The sequence below is a fragment of the Porites lutea genome, chromosome 3, assembly GCF_958299795.1.
Source record: "Porites lutea chromosome 3, jaPorLute2.1, whole genome shotgun sequence".
In the NCBI taxonomy this organism is placed as follows: domain Eukaryota; kingdom Metazoa; phylum Cnidaria; class Anthozoa; order Scleractinia; family Poritidae; genus Porites; species Porites lutea.
This window is the reverse complement of record NC_133203.1, coordinates 38,350,301-38,367,457: the sequence shown is the minus strand read 5'-3', so window position 1 is coordinate 38,367,457 and position 17,157 is coordinate 38,350,301. Positions and strand designations below refer to the sequence as shown.

Below are 17,157 nucleotides of genomic sequence, written 5' to 3'. Positions count from 1 at the left end.
GATCAATTAGCTAAGGAGGATACCGCCAAGATGTTCAATAGGTTGAATTGCGTCCTTAATTTCGTGGCTAAATTTAGAATTCAATATTTTGATATCTTTCCTAGCTGCTGGTGATCATGATTATAAAATTCCTTTTTATTTGAGAGTTGCTTCTCACAATAAAAGAGTTATTCACAAAGTGATTATAAGATACAAAGCCAACTTATATGATGATCATGCAAAAGAAAGACACAATGCACTTACTATCCCTAAGAAAAAGTACATTAAAAGCGAATCCATCATGCCATAAGGCCAATTTTTTTGGTACAGCGAGCGACCAGACCTAGTTTCCCGATTTATTGGTTCACGAAGTGGCCTGTGAATGCAGCCACTTGTCCTCGCCCTCTTCACAGGGAAAGTGTCCCTTTCGTACCGTATTACGAAACGTAACTAGCGGACTAGTGTCGGGAAGGGAGACGACAAGGCTGTGTTTGCAGCGTACTTAGGAAACTGCAGGTATAAATACAGTTGTTTAAGAAGTGAGCGCAGAGAAATCCTTATCTGTGTATCCGAGGATGCCACCGTTTCCCTTTTCTTAGCAACTCTTGCTATGCAGGTCAGACAGAATTCGAAGACTTCCCAAACGTCAGGTTCATGAGCTTAAAAACACTCGCGAAATAACGATACTGTTGCATATATCTTTTTAACCCTTTGCAACTGGTATCGACAGAAGACTTCAACAACTTGTTTAATTTGACAAATTGCCTGGGCTAAGAATAAAGTTTAATATAAAAAGGGGAACAGTGAACGAGACGTACTGTTATTAATACCTCAGTGCCGCGTATTTAATAACCGATTTTAAATATATGCTCAGTCAATCTCCGCTCAAACGGACGTGAAGATAGGCAAATCTACATGTATAGAAGAAGGGGTACATAGAGTAAAATTAGTGATTGACCACAGTAGAGGCATTATCTTATTGCAATCACTAGTTTTATCTATCTTGATTTTATCTACATTCTACCCGTTTCCCACCTTCGTTAAATGACATTTTTCAGTCAATTATTTATAATTTAATACCGGAAACCAATCAACCATAACATTCAATGGGTTTCAGTTCCATCTAATGTTTACTTTGCGTAATCTGTTTGTTCAGAATGACTCTAATTTGCTGCAAAGTGAAATATAAGGGCAGCTGATATTATAAACATGATGATTAATATTTTCCAATATCTTTGCTTGTTATTATGACCAAGAATGTAGATAAAACAAAGCTAACTCCAAAATTGCAAATAATATTATTTTACAGGCCGAGTATTAGACTACACAAACTCGTGCATTAATACCAAGAAGAATTCCATTTCTACGAACAAAGTGCACAGATAGCTATGACTGCGATGAAGGTTAACTTGCCCGTAGAAACGACTTGATACTGAGTTGGCGGTATCAGTATATATTGGAACTTTATGGTATGGGCTTTGAAAGGGGCATCGAAATAACTTTATTTTTCAGATTGTCGAATTACAAAGGCAAAAATGACAACACCATAAATTTTCTTATCGCTAATTTTGATTCTGTCAAGGAACTTTAATTTCCGTAAAAGCAGCTCGCCGCTAAGGAAGTTTGTATGGTCTTTCCTGCGTAACGTCCCTAGCGGCGAGAAGCGGGGAAAGACGGAGTGAACGCAGGCGAACGATAAAGTGGTGTTTCTTTAGGCAGCAGGATCAACAGCACTTTACTGACGAATTTCAAGACCTTGTCCCCAAGGTATAAGTTACCATCTTAAGAAAATTGAATTTATTGATTTTAATTTTAAACTTAATTCAATTTAACTGTTTTTATCAGGGGCAATTAATGGCACGTCAGGCTAATTAAGCTGTTGATACAGTGTTGAACCACTCGTTCACATGATCTTACTTGAATAATCCTTGAAACAATTCAAGTCAAACTTTGACAACTTGATACGACGGAAAACCCACAGAGGGAAGTTTTATTCATTTGAACTCCCTCCAAGGGAAATGAGAGTATTCAAAAGTATCTGTAAGTAAATTTAAAATGCACCGGCCTGTCCTGTTGGGGGTATCGCAACAAAAATGTAAAAACTAACGATTATAATTATTATAATATTAATATCCCAATATTTTCAAGGCAACAAAAAGGAGAAACCCAATTTTTTCAAGTTAGACAAATTTTGATTTGCAGTGTCTTAGAAATTAATATTCAACATTTGTAAACTTCCTTAATATATTTTTTTACTTTTCAATTGATAATAATTGTATATCATTTGCCATATTTTTTTTTCATCTTTGAAAAACTGTAATTGAGTTGGCCCAAGAGCGGCTCTTGGTTGGCCTAATTAACATAAGCTATATATTGTTTCCCTTAGGCCTCCTCGCCACTATTTTCTACATTTTTGAGTCACTTTCAAACCTTTTAACAGCCTGATTTGTTGCAAAACAGGTTTGATGTGGGTATGGTAAAACGCGCAACATCGCTATTCAACTCGTTTTGGAGCAATGTTGCAAGAGAAGTTGCACTTTTTTTGTTGCCCGTTTTTCCGTATCTTAATTAGACTGTTTATTCCCCTGCTTTTCCTTAAAATTGTCGTGATCGAGCGACTGCCGTTACGGGCGGCCGTTTTTACTTTCAAGCGCACGGACTGGCTGGGCTAGATAAACTCTGTATATTTTAAACATGACTGCCAGTAACAGTAACCAGTCAATTTCGAGGACCTGGTGACCGTGGACGGTTTCAATCGAAATTAACAGAACAACACTCTTCCCCTTCAAAAAACATGGTTCTGAAAGATCACGGTGCACCTATCAATGTAATGCCGGCGGGGGGGGGGAGGCAGGGCATAGGGTGGGGATTTGACTTTTTTCAAAAATTTGCAATCAAATTCCCTGCCCACGGGCAAATCATTCCAGTCAAATGCAACCAAATTTCCCCACCCCAGGCTGCACATTGCTGTTAATCCCAAGGCAGAACCTGAGAAAGGCACAATAAAAATATCTCCAAATAAAACTCTGCAATCTTTTATAAACGTTGCTGCATCACCAGAGATACATGTTCCTGTTACAGCTGCAATTACACGTTTTAACCATAATCCGTGCTACACTGCGTAGAATACATAAACCTTTAGGAGAAAGTCCACATTTTGTAAGTCTAAATATACCGTTCTCAGTAAAGGGTACAAAGAACGTCAGTTTTATAAGTTTACAGTGATTGTAGCGAATGAGCCATACGCTAATTAATTGTACTTGCAAAAATCGACTTGGTTTCTCTTTACTTCCGTTTACTTTGATAGCACAGTATTTTAAGAGGTTCAATTGATCAAAAACACGCTAAAACAAACGAAATTTGAAGACAAAACAGTGAAATCTACTCAGCCTTCGCTTGTTCTCATTGGCCTCCATGACTTCCTGATCTTTTCAAACCATATGGCGCATGCGTGAAGCGTGGAAGCGGGAAACATATGTTCGGTCTCAGTCTTTTTCGTCCGAGTCGGCAGTCGAATATCTCCACGTCGGGTGAAGAAAGATTCAAATATCCCCTCCCCCGGGAGAACAAGATCAGTCAAATGCCCTACCCCAGGGACAACAAAGACAATCAAATCCCCACCCCATGCCCTGCCCCCCCCCCCCCCCCCTCCGGCTTTACATTGATAGGTGCATAACATTTGCCATAAAATATCTTCCCATGCCACATCTGAGGTAATGACATCATCGGTCACGTGACTATCGCCAAATTAGGTTTTTTTATTGCTCCGACAAGATTTCAGCAATAGCATATTTGAGGTTTTAGATGTGTTGGGCATTTAAAAATAACCAGTTGACGTCCGGCATTTAAAATTTAAGGGGGTAATGAACATGAGTAGGAGCAAAAAAGTCGGGAGACTAGGCCGAGGGCTGTAGAGAGTCAACTTTTTAAAACACAGTAGAGAGAATTTGCAGAAAAGTAATATATTTTTGATATTTTTTTCACGACCAAAAGAGGGACATGACGTCATCATTCACGTGATCAAAGCGTTTTCAATGTTTTAGTTCGTTTTTAAAGTACCTTTTTTGTTTTAAATTGGGAAGTTTTTGTTGTTTTTCTCAACAATTATTCGCCCTGTATTGTCTCTGAGTAATTATTAGTCCATTTTTAAAGCAGACGCAAACAAAAACTAGGCCAGATGTTAAAAAGTTGAGGAAATTGAGCGATATTGCAAAATCCTTTTCCAACTTAACTGTTTGTTCGCGGAATAAACGTTTAAAGTTTGTTAATAAAAGAGAACTTTCAAAGCTGAAATGATCTATTTGGCGGCCATATTCTTTTTCTTCATTCCAGGGAGAGAGGTCATGTAGCAGTTCTTCCAACGCTTAAAGCCAAATGGTTTGCTACCCTAACCTTAAACAATGGAAATAATGATAAACAATGTTGTGTTAATGTTTTCCCCGACAGATAAAAAGACACATTACGAGTAGGGAGAGAATCTTGCGGTCATACTGTTCAGTCGGAAGCCGCGCGTTCGATAGTTCTTAAATTTCTTTCACGTTCCCCGGCATGGACCAAGCCTGAAAGAGTATTATTCAATACTTATTCCTCGAGCCCGAATGGGCTCTGAGTCAATATCTCATGCATGAGGCCGAAGGCCGAATTGGCTATTGGCTCAGAGGCCATGAGGGCGACAGGAATAATTGTTTTAGTAAAATCCAACCAGTTGAACAAAAATATCGAGAATAAAAAATTCTAGCTACAATCTTGGCCAAAAAGTGTTAAGAATTTTGCTCTTTCTTACACACAGGAGACCCACCCTGCGTATTTGGCACCATGGTGCCCCCCCCCCCCACCCCTCCCTGGTCAATGTTGTTTAGTAGGCAGTAAAACTGTTCGGGCCACACTTCAACATTGTTTTTTTTGGGGGGAGGGGGGGAGGGGGGAGTATCTTGAGTGAACCGGGCTTTAGAGGGAAGTATTCTAAAATTAAACATACAACGTGCATTTTTCTTAACATTTTTGTCCAAATTGTATTTTCGAGATATTGAACGGTATTCGCCACAGTGAACATTTGAAGTGAAAAGAAAGTGTTTTTTCAGGGGAATAGAATAAATATAAAATTTGTTTGAATGCAAAAATGAATGTTTATTAGTCTCGCTTGCTTTAGCAAAGCGAGAATCTTAAAATGCAGTTCGGTTTTTTTTTTTTTTCGGTGGGACCTAGTTTGTAGGTCCCGCGTTCCTAGCGAAGACCGTGGAAACTGGGGATAAGAATCGTGACGACTTTCATTGTACGGAAATGAGTCTCGTGATGAGCATGTGGTTTATTTTGGGGGATGACTGGAATAACGCGCAATGTTTATCACGTTTAAGTGCTTTTCTTCCATGCAAGAAATCAGACTTTGTCTTTTGCGTTAAAACAGGTTACGTTTCATGCTTATGACATAGTAAGCCGATAAAATCGTGAGTGCAAAACAGATATAACAAAAAGTAAAACTGTAAACTCTCTCTGATCTTATGGTAATTTGGTTCTGACCTTCACGATCACGTGCGAAAAGTAAATACAGCTAAACGTGACAGAAAGAATAGTTTTGTAAAGACGTGTTCCGGGTCATGGTAGCGCAGAATCTGGGGATGAAAATCGACACGATGCTCTCAATCTCAGTGAACGCTTCGAAAAACAACGCGCAATTGTCCGAATGTTATGTTTTGAGACGAAAAATTTGGAAAGATTGATGGATTATACGGTGATGTCGCTTACAAATCCACACACCATTCGTGGTAGACCCACACTAAAAGATGTCGAGCGTTTTCGGAATGGTTCGTTCTACGAATTCTGTCGTTTGAAAGCGTTGATAACTTTGAAAGAAGTGAATACATCAGATGTTGAAACAAGGAAGAATGTTCACGAGCAGAACTTCGATGATGAGGTAAAAAACAACAAGCAAATCGTCGTTAATTTACCTCTCGTGTTCAACAGCCGGATTCTTTTCCTTTTTTTCATGATGCTGGATACTTAATTGTAACGAACAACTTGATATTTCGTACATCATTAATATTATTGTACAGGCGATGATAAATGTCGAGGAAACAAATCTTGGGCCGATATTGGAATCTTTGAAACTCAAATGAAATTCAATGAAATTCCCTGATTTGACTAACCTGATCTAGAATTCTGATGTATTTGCGAAATACTGTAGGAAAACGGCATAAAAAAGAATTCAAATTCATTGTCGTCGACCGAAATTTACGGCTTCGAGACAGCACTTCCGTTTGCTTTCCACTTGCTGTCCACCGCAACAGATGATGACGAAAATGACGTAGTAAGGTAAAAGTGTTCAAGATCAGAGCAATAAATGGAGATGGTAAACCTACACGACTTTTACCTCATGCCAAAATGCTGCTCGTTTCAATAAAGTTTTTTTCGTCTGCTGGGTAGATTATGCTCTGGAAGGTTCTACATTTTCACTGAGTAAATGTTATTTTACCCGCATGTTTGACACTGAGAGATCATGACACACATATCGATTTACTGTGGCTATTAGCGGGGAAGAGCGTTGCGTGACGACATTAAAAACGGCTGTGTAGCAGACTATTTTGAAGCATGATGGTGAAGCTTTTCATTACGGCTGAATGAGGGTTCCAATTTTCTCCAAAGTATCTTCTGGATCTGAATAACTAAGCGATTTTCTTTAGTCCATGAATGTAATGTTTTTGTGCAATGCTGTATCACGTTAAGCCCAACTCATTAGTTTTGTTTGGAAAATCTTAAATTATTACGGGTAGTGATTTACAGGTCGTGTGTACTGTTGCAATAAAACGTAATGCTGAGGAGAGCGGAGGTACAAGGCAACTGTAATATCATCACGACTGAGCCATTCTTCGGTGGTTCCAACAATGTTACCTCTCGCGTCTTTGGCTGTTCGTTTTGCGACTGGGAAGTGGGAAGCCTTTACATAAGCGAAACCTGCTTAAAGACATCGAAGACTGTTGGCATGTACACAACAAATCTTCAGTCTTGAAAGATCTTCACTTCACTTAAAACTCTGTTGCCTTCGCGTAGATCTCTAAGATCTTTAAAACTCCCTCCGCAGCTGATCTTTTGATTCTCGAATTAGCAGCGGTCTGTTGCTTTTGCGTTTCCGGTCTCATTCACTTTCGTCACCGAGAGATGCGGTTCACAACGAACTAAGTCACGTGGTACAAGTATCCTCCCTTATCCGTTTTTTTACTCGCCACTTCGCGCCTCGGTCGCCCTTCGGGCGACGGTCTTCCGTCACCCTTCGGACAACCTGCTGTGCACCAACGAGAATATAGCTTGCGGTTATTGATTTTCAAAATGGCGAACAAAAAAGTCGATCTGGATCAGGTAAAAAGCAAAGAAATCCTTGACAGTAGATTCATAAAGATCCCATTGGGCTAATTAATCGTGCTAAGCGGCAGGTATAAACATTTTTCGAGGTGAGACTTTAAATAATTAATTTATTTATTCACACGCAACTCCTCTGGACCCTGTGCAGTAGACTGAAATCATAATTCAACTTTTTCACTTGCTGTCGGTGACTCTGAGGAATTATGACGAACCCCTGGGGAGGACGACTCTGCATATGAAAGGCAAGGGGATGCTCGTCGGAAATTTTGAATTAAACTGCCCTACAAGAGATCGATCCGGGCGTAGCCCAAGCTTTTTTGACCCCTGAGAGACTATGTTACTGAAAACTCAGACAATACACGTATTTTTATATTTTTGCACATGCAACCCTAAACAAGACCTTCACGGCTAAATATAATACCGTTTTGCCCAGAACACCGTAAGTGAGACCAAAATCCGAAATTTACACCCCGGCCTAAGCAAGACGACGAGCATCCCAAGCCCCCCCGCTCTATTCGCCTCCTCACTTCTTATCTTATCTACAAACAAGCGAGACTCAACGCTACTTATAGCGTTCTTGTTTCTATTTGGCCCGCTCTCAGGGTTGTAAATGCTCGGGGCAGGGTGAGAATACAAGACTGACGTTACAGTGACAACAAGGCGTAGTTGTCATGGTCACAGAATTATAATGTTCATTGCTCTTTAGACGCCGTTATGGACTCGATACGCAATTACGATACGTCGGAAACAGAGAACGACACTGACACGGATTGTTCTGCCAGTGAAACATGGCTACAGTTGCTAGTGAACCAAGTGTGGTCTGTCTATTTACTTGCGGTTTCTAAAAATAATTTCCATGCGTGCAGTCATGTCGGCCAACGGTGTACAACAACCTGAGCATTTTCTGTCGTTGGAAAAGATTTATTCCTATATATTTCACTATTTCCAACGGTTAACAAGAACTTACCATTACAGAGGTCTTCTCAGAATGAAAGGAACAGCACATGTTACGTCCGATACAACGGTTTACATCTAAAACATTGAAATATGAGACTGTCACTCAATTATTCCTCAAAGATCGCTAGTAAATCGTTGTAAACCGTTTGGAAATCGCCATTTTAAGAACAATGTGCTCTGTTTGTCCAGATTATTATGTACTATATCCAGGACACATAATTCCCTTGGTTGACGGAATGTTTTAGCCTAAGAATCGCCCTCAAAATGGACACCAAACTACACGGTTTACAAACCGGAACTAACGTTGTAGACAAACGGAAGTGACGTCAGCTCTGTACTGCATAAGACTGTAATTACTTTTATCTTCTATTTACAAGTAGTGATTGTCAACCATTGTAGGCATTTCTGCTCACAACTGCCTAGTACTTTATTCTGTTCCCTTTCTTTTTAATGATTAAATCGATACAACCATTCATTGAGTCAATAATTCCGTGGGATGCCGGTGGCACTCCCACGGTAAAAATCCGGTTCGGTTGTACCCAAAATTGCAAAGCCAGCCAATAGGATTGCCTAAAGTCTTTATCAATTATCTCTTCTTCCAAGCCGACCAATCAGATTGTACAAAATCTATATCGATTTTTAATCGATTTGCTTCCTCTGAAGAACGTTGAAATCAGAACGTTCCTTGCCAAATTTGTCGCGCTTGAGTTTTCCCACTCATGGTTTAGGATGGCTTGTTAACCAGCGAATTCCTTCGGGATACTGGCAAGTCACCAAAGGCGACCTAAGCCAAATTATTTCTTTCCTTCATGATTATTTTTTGTTTAGGTCGAGCTTTTTCATAAGGTTTTAGTAGCGTCTGGTTGCGGGCCATGATTTCCGATAGATTTTTCTATTCGGAGTTCGCCAGTTTTTGCCGAGCACAGCTAGAGTTCAGTTTTTTTCTTTTCTTATCGAAAACACCTTGACGATGGGAGGTTAAATCGCGTAAATTTCAACTCGTACCCTTGACAATTGGCGTTGAAATCGCGAAAATATTGTCCTCGTCGATCGACGACTCGCTTTCGGCATGGATTGGACTTCTGGATGGGACACGGATCAGGACATGAGTAAACTTATTATACCTTGGAATCAGGGATAATCATTAGAACTATGTTAACTTTGAGACCTTGGAAACACATTGCAATTAATTTTTAACCGTATCAAGAGCATCTTGGAATATTAAACTTTCATCTTGGACTAAAACATTGGAACTTCATCGAACGTTGTAACCCTGGGTTCGACCCTGGATAAAGCAAGCGGATGTTTTGTTTTGTTTTGTTCCATTAACCTAGATAGAACGCCATTATGCTTCCATAGACCAACGCATCCCACGGAAACGACTTTAGGCGTCTTGTTTTATCAATCGATTCGGCAGGTCAGTTGAAAAAGGTAGTTATTGCACGGCTTTGGAATTCGTCGTAGTTTTCACGAGTAATATTTTTACTCAAAGTTTGTTGGCTCAAGTCGCTTCTTACTGAATGAAACAAATTCTCTATAGGATTTAAATCTGGACTTCTGAGAGGGATGGATAACAATTCTGCTATAAGTTTTCTTAAAGCCTTCTTCACTCCCGCGGCCGCGTTCTGGCTCGGATCACCGTCTTGAAGCCAAAGGCGGAAGAGCCCTTTGTCGGCTTTTCTAAAGAAACTAGCAAAATTGGCTTTAACAAAATTTTCAAAAAATTGTCCATCTAGCTTTTCGTATGGATGGCAAGCTATAACCCCTTTGTTGTAGCTAATAGCCATTAAAAGCTTAAGAACTCTTCCACCACTGCCCTCTTTCTTTCCCTCGACGTGCATCCCTCAGCCAGACCCTCCTTTTTAGTCCTCCATATTCGGCCTTGTGGGGCTTTTGCCTGGCCCGCAGGGTTTCTTCTGTCATAGAAACTCACTCCGTCTAAGCAAAAGTTTACTTTGGAAGTCCACACGTCCCTCGATCTTTCTTTGCAAATCGTTTAAGCAAAGCGATATCTGCATACAATATCGTTCGAGGAAAGAACCCCTTTTTGAGCCTCTGTCTGTACCCGAATCCATACTTGTTCAAAACACGACGCACCGTTCTATTGCTTACTTGACCTGTATGCAATCCGCTTGCCTCAACCAGTTTACCTCAAGTGATGTTTAGGTTTTCGCGACGAAGGATTTTGACTTGTCGGATTAATAATCGTTCCATTCTGGTATCGATCATAAGTCCAGGGCTCGCTCTCATCTTTTTCGTCTTTAAGCTTTCAAAATCGTCCTTCTTAATTTTAAAGATTGTCGCTAATGAAACTCCAAGCTTTTCTGATAATTCCCGAGGTTTGTGCTGCTTATCTTTCAATGCATATAGTATATATGCCTTTAAACTACCGTCCATGACGCCGTGGAAAACCATGTTTGTTGATCTTATAAGTAACCCCCCAATGACGTAACAATAACTTTCCCGATTATTTACCATAATTAGCGGTTATTGGTCGTCCTTAACAATGGCGTCAAATCACTGGGGAAAATACAATAATTTAATGAAGGAATAGTTTCCCCTCCAACGGTCTTTTTGGATTATCCGCCAAACTGTATTAAATACAATCTTGGACAAAAAGTGTTAAGAATTTTGCTCTTTCTTACACACAGTAGACCCACCCTGCGTATTTGGCACCATGGTGACCCCTCCCCCCACCCCTCCCTGGTCAATGTTGTTTAGTAGGCAGTAAAAATGTTCGGGCCACAGTTCAACATTGTTTTTTTATTGGGGGGGGGGGGGGGAGAGGGGGGAGTATCTTGAGTGAACCGGGCTTTAGAGGGAAGTATTCCAAAATTAAACATACAACGCGCATTTTTCTTAACATTTTTGTCCAAGATTGTAGTTAAAGCTAGACTTAAATCCTTTTTTTGCCCCCAAAAAGCGTGCGCTTTTCGCTACTAGTAGGCTATAACTTATAGCCTAGTAGTAGCTCCACCAATCAGAACGCAGCACTGATAATAGACCACTAGCTGGATTTTACTAATAACAAATGGGCTATTGACTCAGAGGCCATGAGTGCAAGAGGAATAATTGTTTTAGTAAAATCCAACTAGTTGGTCAAAAAATATCGAGACAAAACAGCTTTAGCTAAATAAAGCTAGACTTTAATCCTTTTTTTCCGCTAAAAAATCCGGCGCTTTTCGATACTAGTGGGCTATAACATATAGCCTAGTAGTAGCTCAACCAACTTGGTTGACGATGATAGACCACTAGTTGGATTTTACTAAATGGGTTTAATTTATTGTGAGCTTTACGCCTGGCTTCGATCAGTTAAAGATTTAACTCTACACGGAAACCGAAAAAGTCATCCTTGGAAACCGTCAATCACCTTAGAGAAGGGATATATACCTCTTCTAACCTTGCACTTTCAGCGTTTATCGAGGTGGTCCAGTTGATAGAGGTGCTAACTTTAGTCTAACTGATAAAGGAGGGTCCGGGTTTGAATCCCCTTGAAGCATACTTTTCGTAAGCTTGTGTTTTTTTCTTTTCCGCGTGCATCACAGCGTATCTACCGGTATTTTTAGTAATACTGGACACTGTTATCATTACCCAGTTCAAACGTCGAATTTCACACGTGCCTAATCATGATCATGAATTCGAGAGATAACTGCTTTAAGATGCGACGTCTGAATTAACTAAGTTCGACGGCTTCACACGAAATACGACTTTGCCGAATCGAAAGAGTCGAAAATTCGACTTAGGTTCAACATTTGATTTAGAAGTCTCATTTCAATGTGCCGAATATAATGCATTAATTATAGAAACGCTTATCCATATTGGATAACCATTTTTTCTAGAGAATGGGTGAATATTTAAAACAAACAGAGTTATATTCGGCACCATTATATCTGACGTCTGAATCAACTGCCGTATTTGATTATTTTCATCGACTAAAACAGGTGTTTGGCACTCATAAGAAATTCCACGTTTGAAAGGGGCCTAACATGAGTTTCAGCTTAGTGGTGTGCAGGCTGTTATTAAGTTGTTTTTTTCTTTTCAGTAAGAGCAATTGCTATCTTTTTGTAATTCCATTTTATTAATCGGCTTGTGCCACGACTCTAGGATCAGCTGCAATAGTTGATTTTACCTTCTCTTTGACGTGATTTGTATCTCACTGGCATGGACATGATTTGATCAAAAAAGAGCAATCAATTTTCATCCTCTCATTTCAATAAAATCAAATGGCATCACTTCTCACTGTAACGTACAACCTCGAACCGTGACTTCGTCGTATAAATTTAGCAGCTAACTGGTTGCCTTCTGCCAGTTGGGGTTTATAAATCCTGTCGTTGTATTTGAATTATTTGTTTCTAAGTATTTGAGTGGATTGCCTGCAAACTAGCTGGATAATTACCTAAGTGCATTTTCCACAATAAACAAGCCTTTAAACTCTTTTTTTTTTTTAAAGATGAAAACAGGGCAGGGGCCCCACCTCACTTTCGACCCCTCAATATCTACAACAATAAAACAAAAATACTAAAATCGGACCGGAAAAAAGAGTAAGCAGTAAAATCAAGTGACGACAATCATCTTCCCTCGGAAAATTGAGAAACACTAGAGACAAGTTCTATATTACTTAAACTTTATTCTGGTTCGATCAGTAAATAAAATCAACCAAGTAAAGTCTCCCCTACTTCACTCTTTTGACGCGTCATAAATCTGTACAAGCCCAAAGCCTCATTTACTCGGGTAAAGAGGAAAAAATAAGAAATTTATCTTTGGTTTGTTTATATATATAACAACTGAGCTCCCTTTCACTTTATGCAACAGTTTACTCTAAAAAGATATTGCAAAGAAATTTACAGAACATGCAACATGTACTTAACTTCAAAGGACTCAATAATGATAGACCAATTTAGATGTATCAAAATCCATACTAGTACTTGGCTGGGAGGCTTGGTGGAATAAAACAAAAGAAATTATCTTGAGGTTCATTAATGGATAATACATTTCTTTTGTTCTATTCCCCTAAGCCTCGGAGTCAAGTATTAATTTAATATATCAAAAATGGTCTGTTCATCCCGTCTGTTCACTCATAGTGATTGATTTGAACTTAAAATAACGTAGTTATAATTTTTAAGCATGGAAATTCAGAAAGGTCATCATTTATTTAATAAGTAATCTACATGTAAGCTATGCACAGTAACTGAACTCGTAATGTGTTCAAACAGTACAATATTGCCCGTTTCTGATCGGTTCCAAATCGGTTGAGATTCTCCTATTTTCGGGCGCCGTAAAGCTTCAAAATTCCAATTCTAAATACCTATAATACATAACAATTATTCCTCGAGTCCGAATGGGCTCTGAGTCAATAGCCCATGAGGCTGAATGCCGAATGGCCATGAGGGCGAGAAGAATAGTTATTGTTTTAGTTGGTTAAAAATATCACGACAAATCAACTTTAGCGAGCAAAACGCGATTCAGCCGCCATTGTTTTGGTTTTTAAAGCCGGCGCTTTTCGCTGTTAGTGGGCTATAACATATAACCTAGTAGTGGCTCAACCAATCAGAACGCAGCATTGATAATAGACCACAAGTTGGATTTTACTAAATAGATTTACCCAAGCCAAGGGGCGAAGCTTCAGCTGAAAAATTAAAATAAACAGGTTATGTGAAGCAATAAATCTACGGATTTTCAAATAAATATACCGGTGAATAAAAATTCGTTTTAACCCAAAAATATAAAAGGAAAAGTAATAGCTTTCAAAAAATTTATTTAGAACGCACGCTAGTTTTGTCGTCCTTAAAATAAATTCTCATTTTATTCACGAAAAGTTTTGTTCAAGAGGGAAAATGACGTAGTTGAAATATTTCTTGAAATCCTTTTAGAACCTCTTCTGTTTTTGAGTTTAATATTTTTAGTGGGACATTTGTGTTTGGAATGACATATACTCGAATGAAATTGAAGAAACACGTAAGCGTATAATAAGTTAAGGTTATTCTTTTTACCGCTTATATGGCAACAGCGTGCTTTTTAGAAATTGTTCTTTTTGTTTAGGAGAAGAGAAAATGTCTGTAAGTTTAATATTTAAGGTAATAACGCATGGCCATGGAATCCTTTTAACAATCCAATCCTTCCAATCCTTTTAACTTGCGTTTAAAAAAGATAAATATGTTTGACTTCAAAACAATGTAAAAAAAAGGAAATCATTACTGGTCCCAGGAAGGTATGCTGAGACGCAGTTCCTGAAACACTCTACTTCTCAAATTACTGTTTACATCGGTTACTGATCAGCGAGCATTTACGGAAAAGCTGCCTAGATCTATAAACCAGAAATTAGTCGTAAGTTTATTAAGCCAACAAGCTTTAACATTTTTTTCGGAGCAACTTCATTCGAGCCGGCGCGGAAGTTCTGTCAAAATAGCTAACATCCAGGGCGTCGCAATTATCTTCGCTCAATTTCAGGTCCCGGAGTGGTTCTACGCGCACAACTCTCCTCTTGTTTTATATTGTATCTTAATTGCTTACGAGGAAAAAATCGTAAAATTAGCGAATCCAAACTTGGAAAGCAACTCACAAAACGGTCACAAAAGTGTCTTATTTTATCCAGTGAGTCAACAAGGCAAGATAACATACACGAAACGAGGCTTAGACCACCAACATATGGAACGGATACGAAAATGCCATAGAATACGAGAGACGCTTTCGACATTTTTCCATTTGCTGCTTTTCTCGTATGTGATTCTAAATGAACATAGTCGCCAAAACCAATTGTTGTGAAAGTTGTAAACCAAGCGTAGAGACTCTCCCAGAAACTCCAGTTTTCAATGACAGTGCTTGAAAGAGCTGCCAATAGGAGTTCCAAGAGGGTAATAAGCAAACACGGCAGAATAAATGAGTTGACTTTCACGTGCCTTGGTTCGGTTCTTTTAAGAAGGACTATATCCATTTTGATGACAAGAAATCTAACTCCAATGGCTAAGAGTTCCCCTAAGGTCTTCATCGCCAGCATTGTTATTGGAATGCCAATGATACAGAAGATGATCGTGATTCCTTGACCGAGTGGTGTCTTGGGGGTGATGCTTCCATACCCTATTCAGTGGGCAAAAGTAAACGTCAACGGTGAACCTTTTTAAGGTAGGAACATAACAATATTATTGTGTGCAATCTTACACGACATGAGTAGAACTTAATCACACATGAGATTTTTTTTTTCCCAAATGAATAAAATACTTGTTCATAGTTAGCAGTCCTGTGCTTGCAACGTGCTCAGAGACTTGCTCCTAAATATATCAGGCTTCAGAGACCTCTATAGGGCTGACACTGGGCTTTGTCCTTCTGGTGTCAACATGTTAGGGGGTTGTCTAGAGACTTAACTAGAACACAAAAGATTCTTTGAGCTCATTGCAAAATAGAGAAAGGCAAATTTTACTTTCAAGTATGCTGCTTCAGTTCTTTGGGAAACTGCCCCTTTGACATTAAAAAAGAACTACAATTAGCTCTCAAATACGTATATCTTTGTTTTAGACCTTGATTTTGTTGCTTTTCTGTTTTCTGCTTGCTCGCTTTTGCTTCCCTTAGCTGCTTTCCGCTTGTTTGTCTGTAGAGATTTCCCCTCGTTTTCTTTTTTGCCACTACCTTTATTAGTATCATGATCATTACTAATGCTTAGTTTCTTAACCTTATGCTTATGGTTAGTTTTTTAACTTATATTAATATTCCTTGGTTCAATGCATCTTTAATACGCCTCAATCTTAAAAAAAATATATATGCTTATCTTAAATTAGGTTTTGTCTTTTGTGCTCAGTGCGGTTTTGTTCATATATTTCAAAGTTAGGTGATGGTTAGCAAATGCTACCTTGGCTATACCACACACGTCAGTTTCCAATTTTCATGTATTATCGATTTAGTATTTACTACATATTAAGTTCAGTTCTGTACAATGTGCCTTCTGTGGACACTTTATTTCAACGGTCATTTTAATACTTAATCTACCTGCAGTTTCCTAACTAATACACATTGGAATTATATATTATTTTATGTTCTCCTTTTTTTCTTTTTGGGAAAAGCCATAATTATGATAACATCAGTCTTGTTCATGGCAAGTGGTTATTGCTTTGAAAATTTTCTTCTACGCAATCGGGCTAGCCTTATAGTTTTGTCGTTATACAGGGTTTGGATCTGTATAAATACAAGATTGAGGGCACGGTGATAGTTATCTCAAAGAGGTAAATTAAAAGCAGTGGTAAATTATTAAGCATGTTATGACTCTATTTGAATATTAGTTCGCTGATGTGGTGTAAGTCCAAATTTCTAATTGTTACGAATGTGTTTGCCGTTAGGCCTGAATGTGATATTCATTTCGCGAACTGACCTGTTGTGAATAAGGTGATAATTTATATCGTGGTCGGTTCGACAAGTCTTTTTTGAATCTCATACGCGTTGCACAACATATAGTGTAATGATATCTGCACTGCGTCAGCATACTATGAGTCTATAATATCTTGTGTATACATACTGTGTGAATAGGATCAGCTTATCTTTAATAAATTTGGTAATCTTTAAAATGTAAAAAGAAAACCACTAATACTTCTCTTAAGGCTTACCAACTGTCGTGAGAGCGGCGAAAACGAATCCACAGCTATTCAAGAAAGTCCAGTCCAGTTCCATTTCTCCCTTCATCGCTTCAGCGGCTCTTTTTACAAAACTATTAAAATCGTCGTCTGTAATGTTATATTTTAGGTCTGGCTCAAGTCTTAGTTCTTTGAGTTCCTTTTCTATTTTTTCTTGAACTTTTTCATCTCTTTTCTCGATAAAAGTGAAAATCCAAGCGATAAACAGGGCATAAACGTAAAATATTAACACACGGACAATTGCCTTTTTAAC

The 17,157-nt window shown here is 38.7% G+C and overlaps 1 protein-coding gene across 1 annotated transcript in view; it reads right to left on the bottom strand.

Annotated features, from left to right (window-relative positions):
* Positions 1 to 14,685: 14,685 nt before the first annotated feature.
* Positions 14,686 to 17,157, bottom strand: part of LOC140932267 (potassium channel subfamily K member 9-like) — a 2,484-nt gene continuing 12 nt past the window's right edge. The window contains exons 1-2 of the mRNA XM_073381890.1: positions 16,878 to 17,157; positions 14,686 to 15,363 (exon numbers count right to left, since the gene is read on the bottom strand). The exon at positions 16,878 to 17,157 is cut by the window's right edge and continues 12 nt beyond it. Coding sequence (XP_073237991.1) covers positions 14,717 to 15,363; positions 16,878 to 17,157 — 927 coding nt within the window. The 3' untranslated portion in view covers positions 14,686 to 14,716. The remainder of the gene's footprint in view (positions 15,364 to 16,877) is intronic.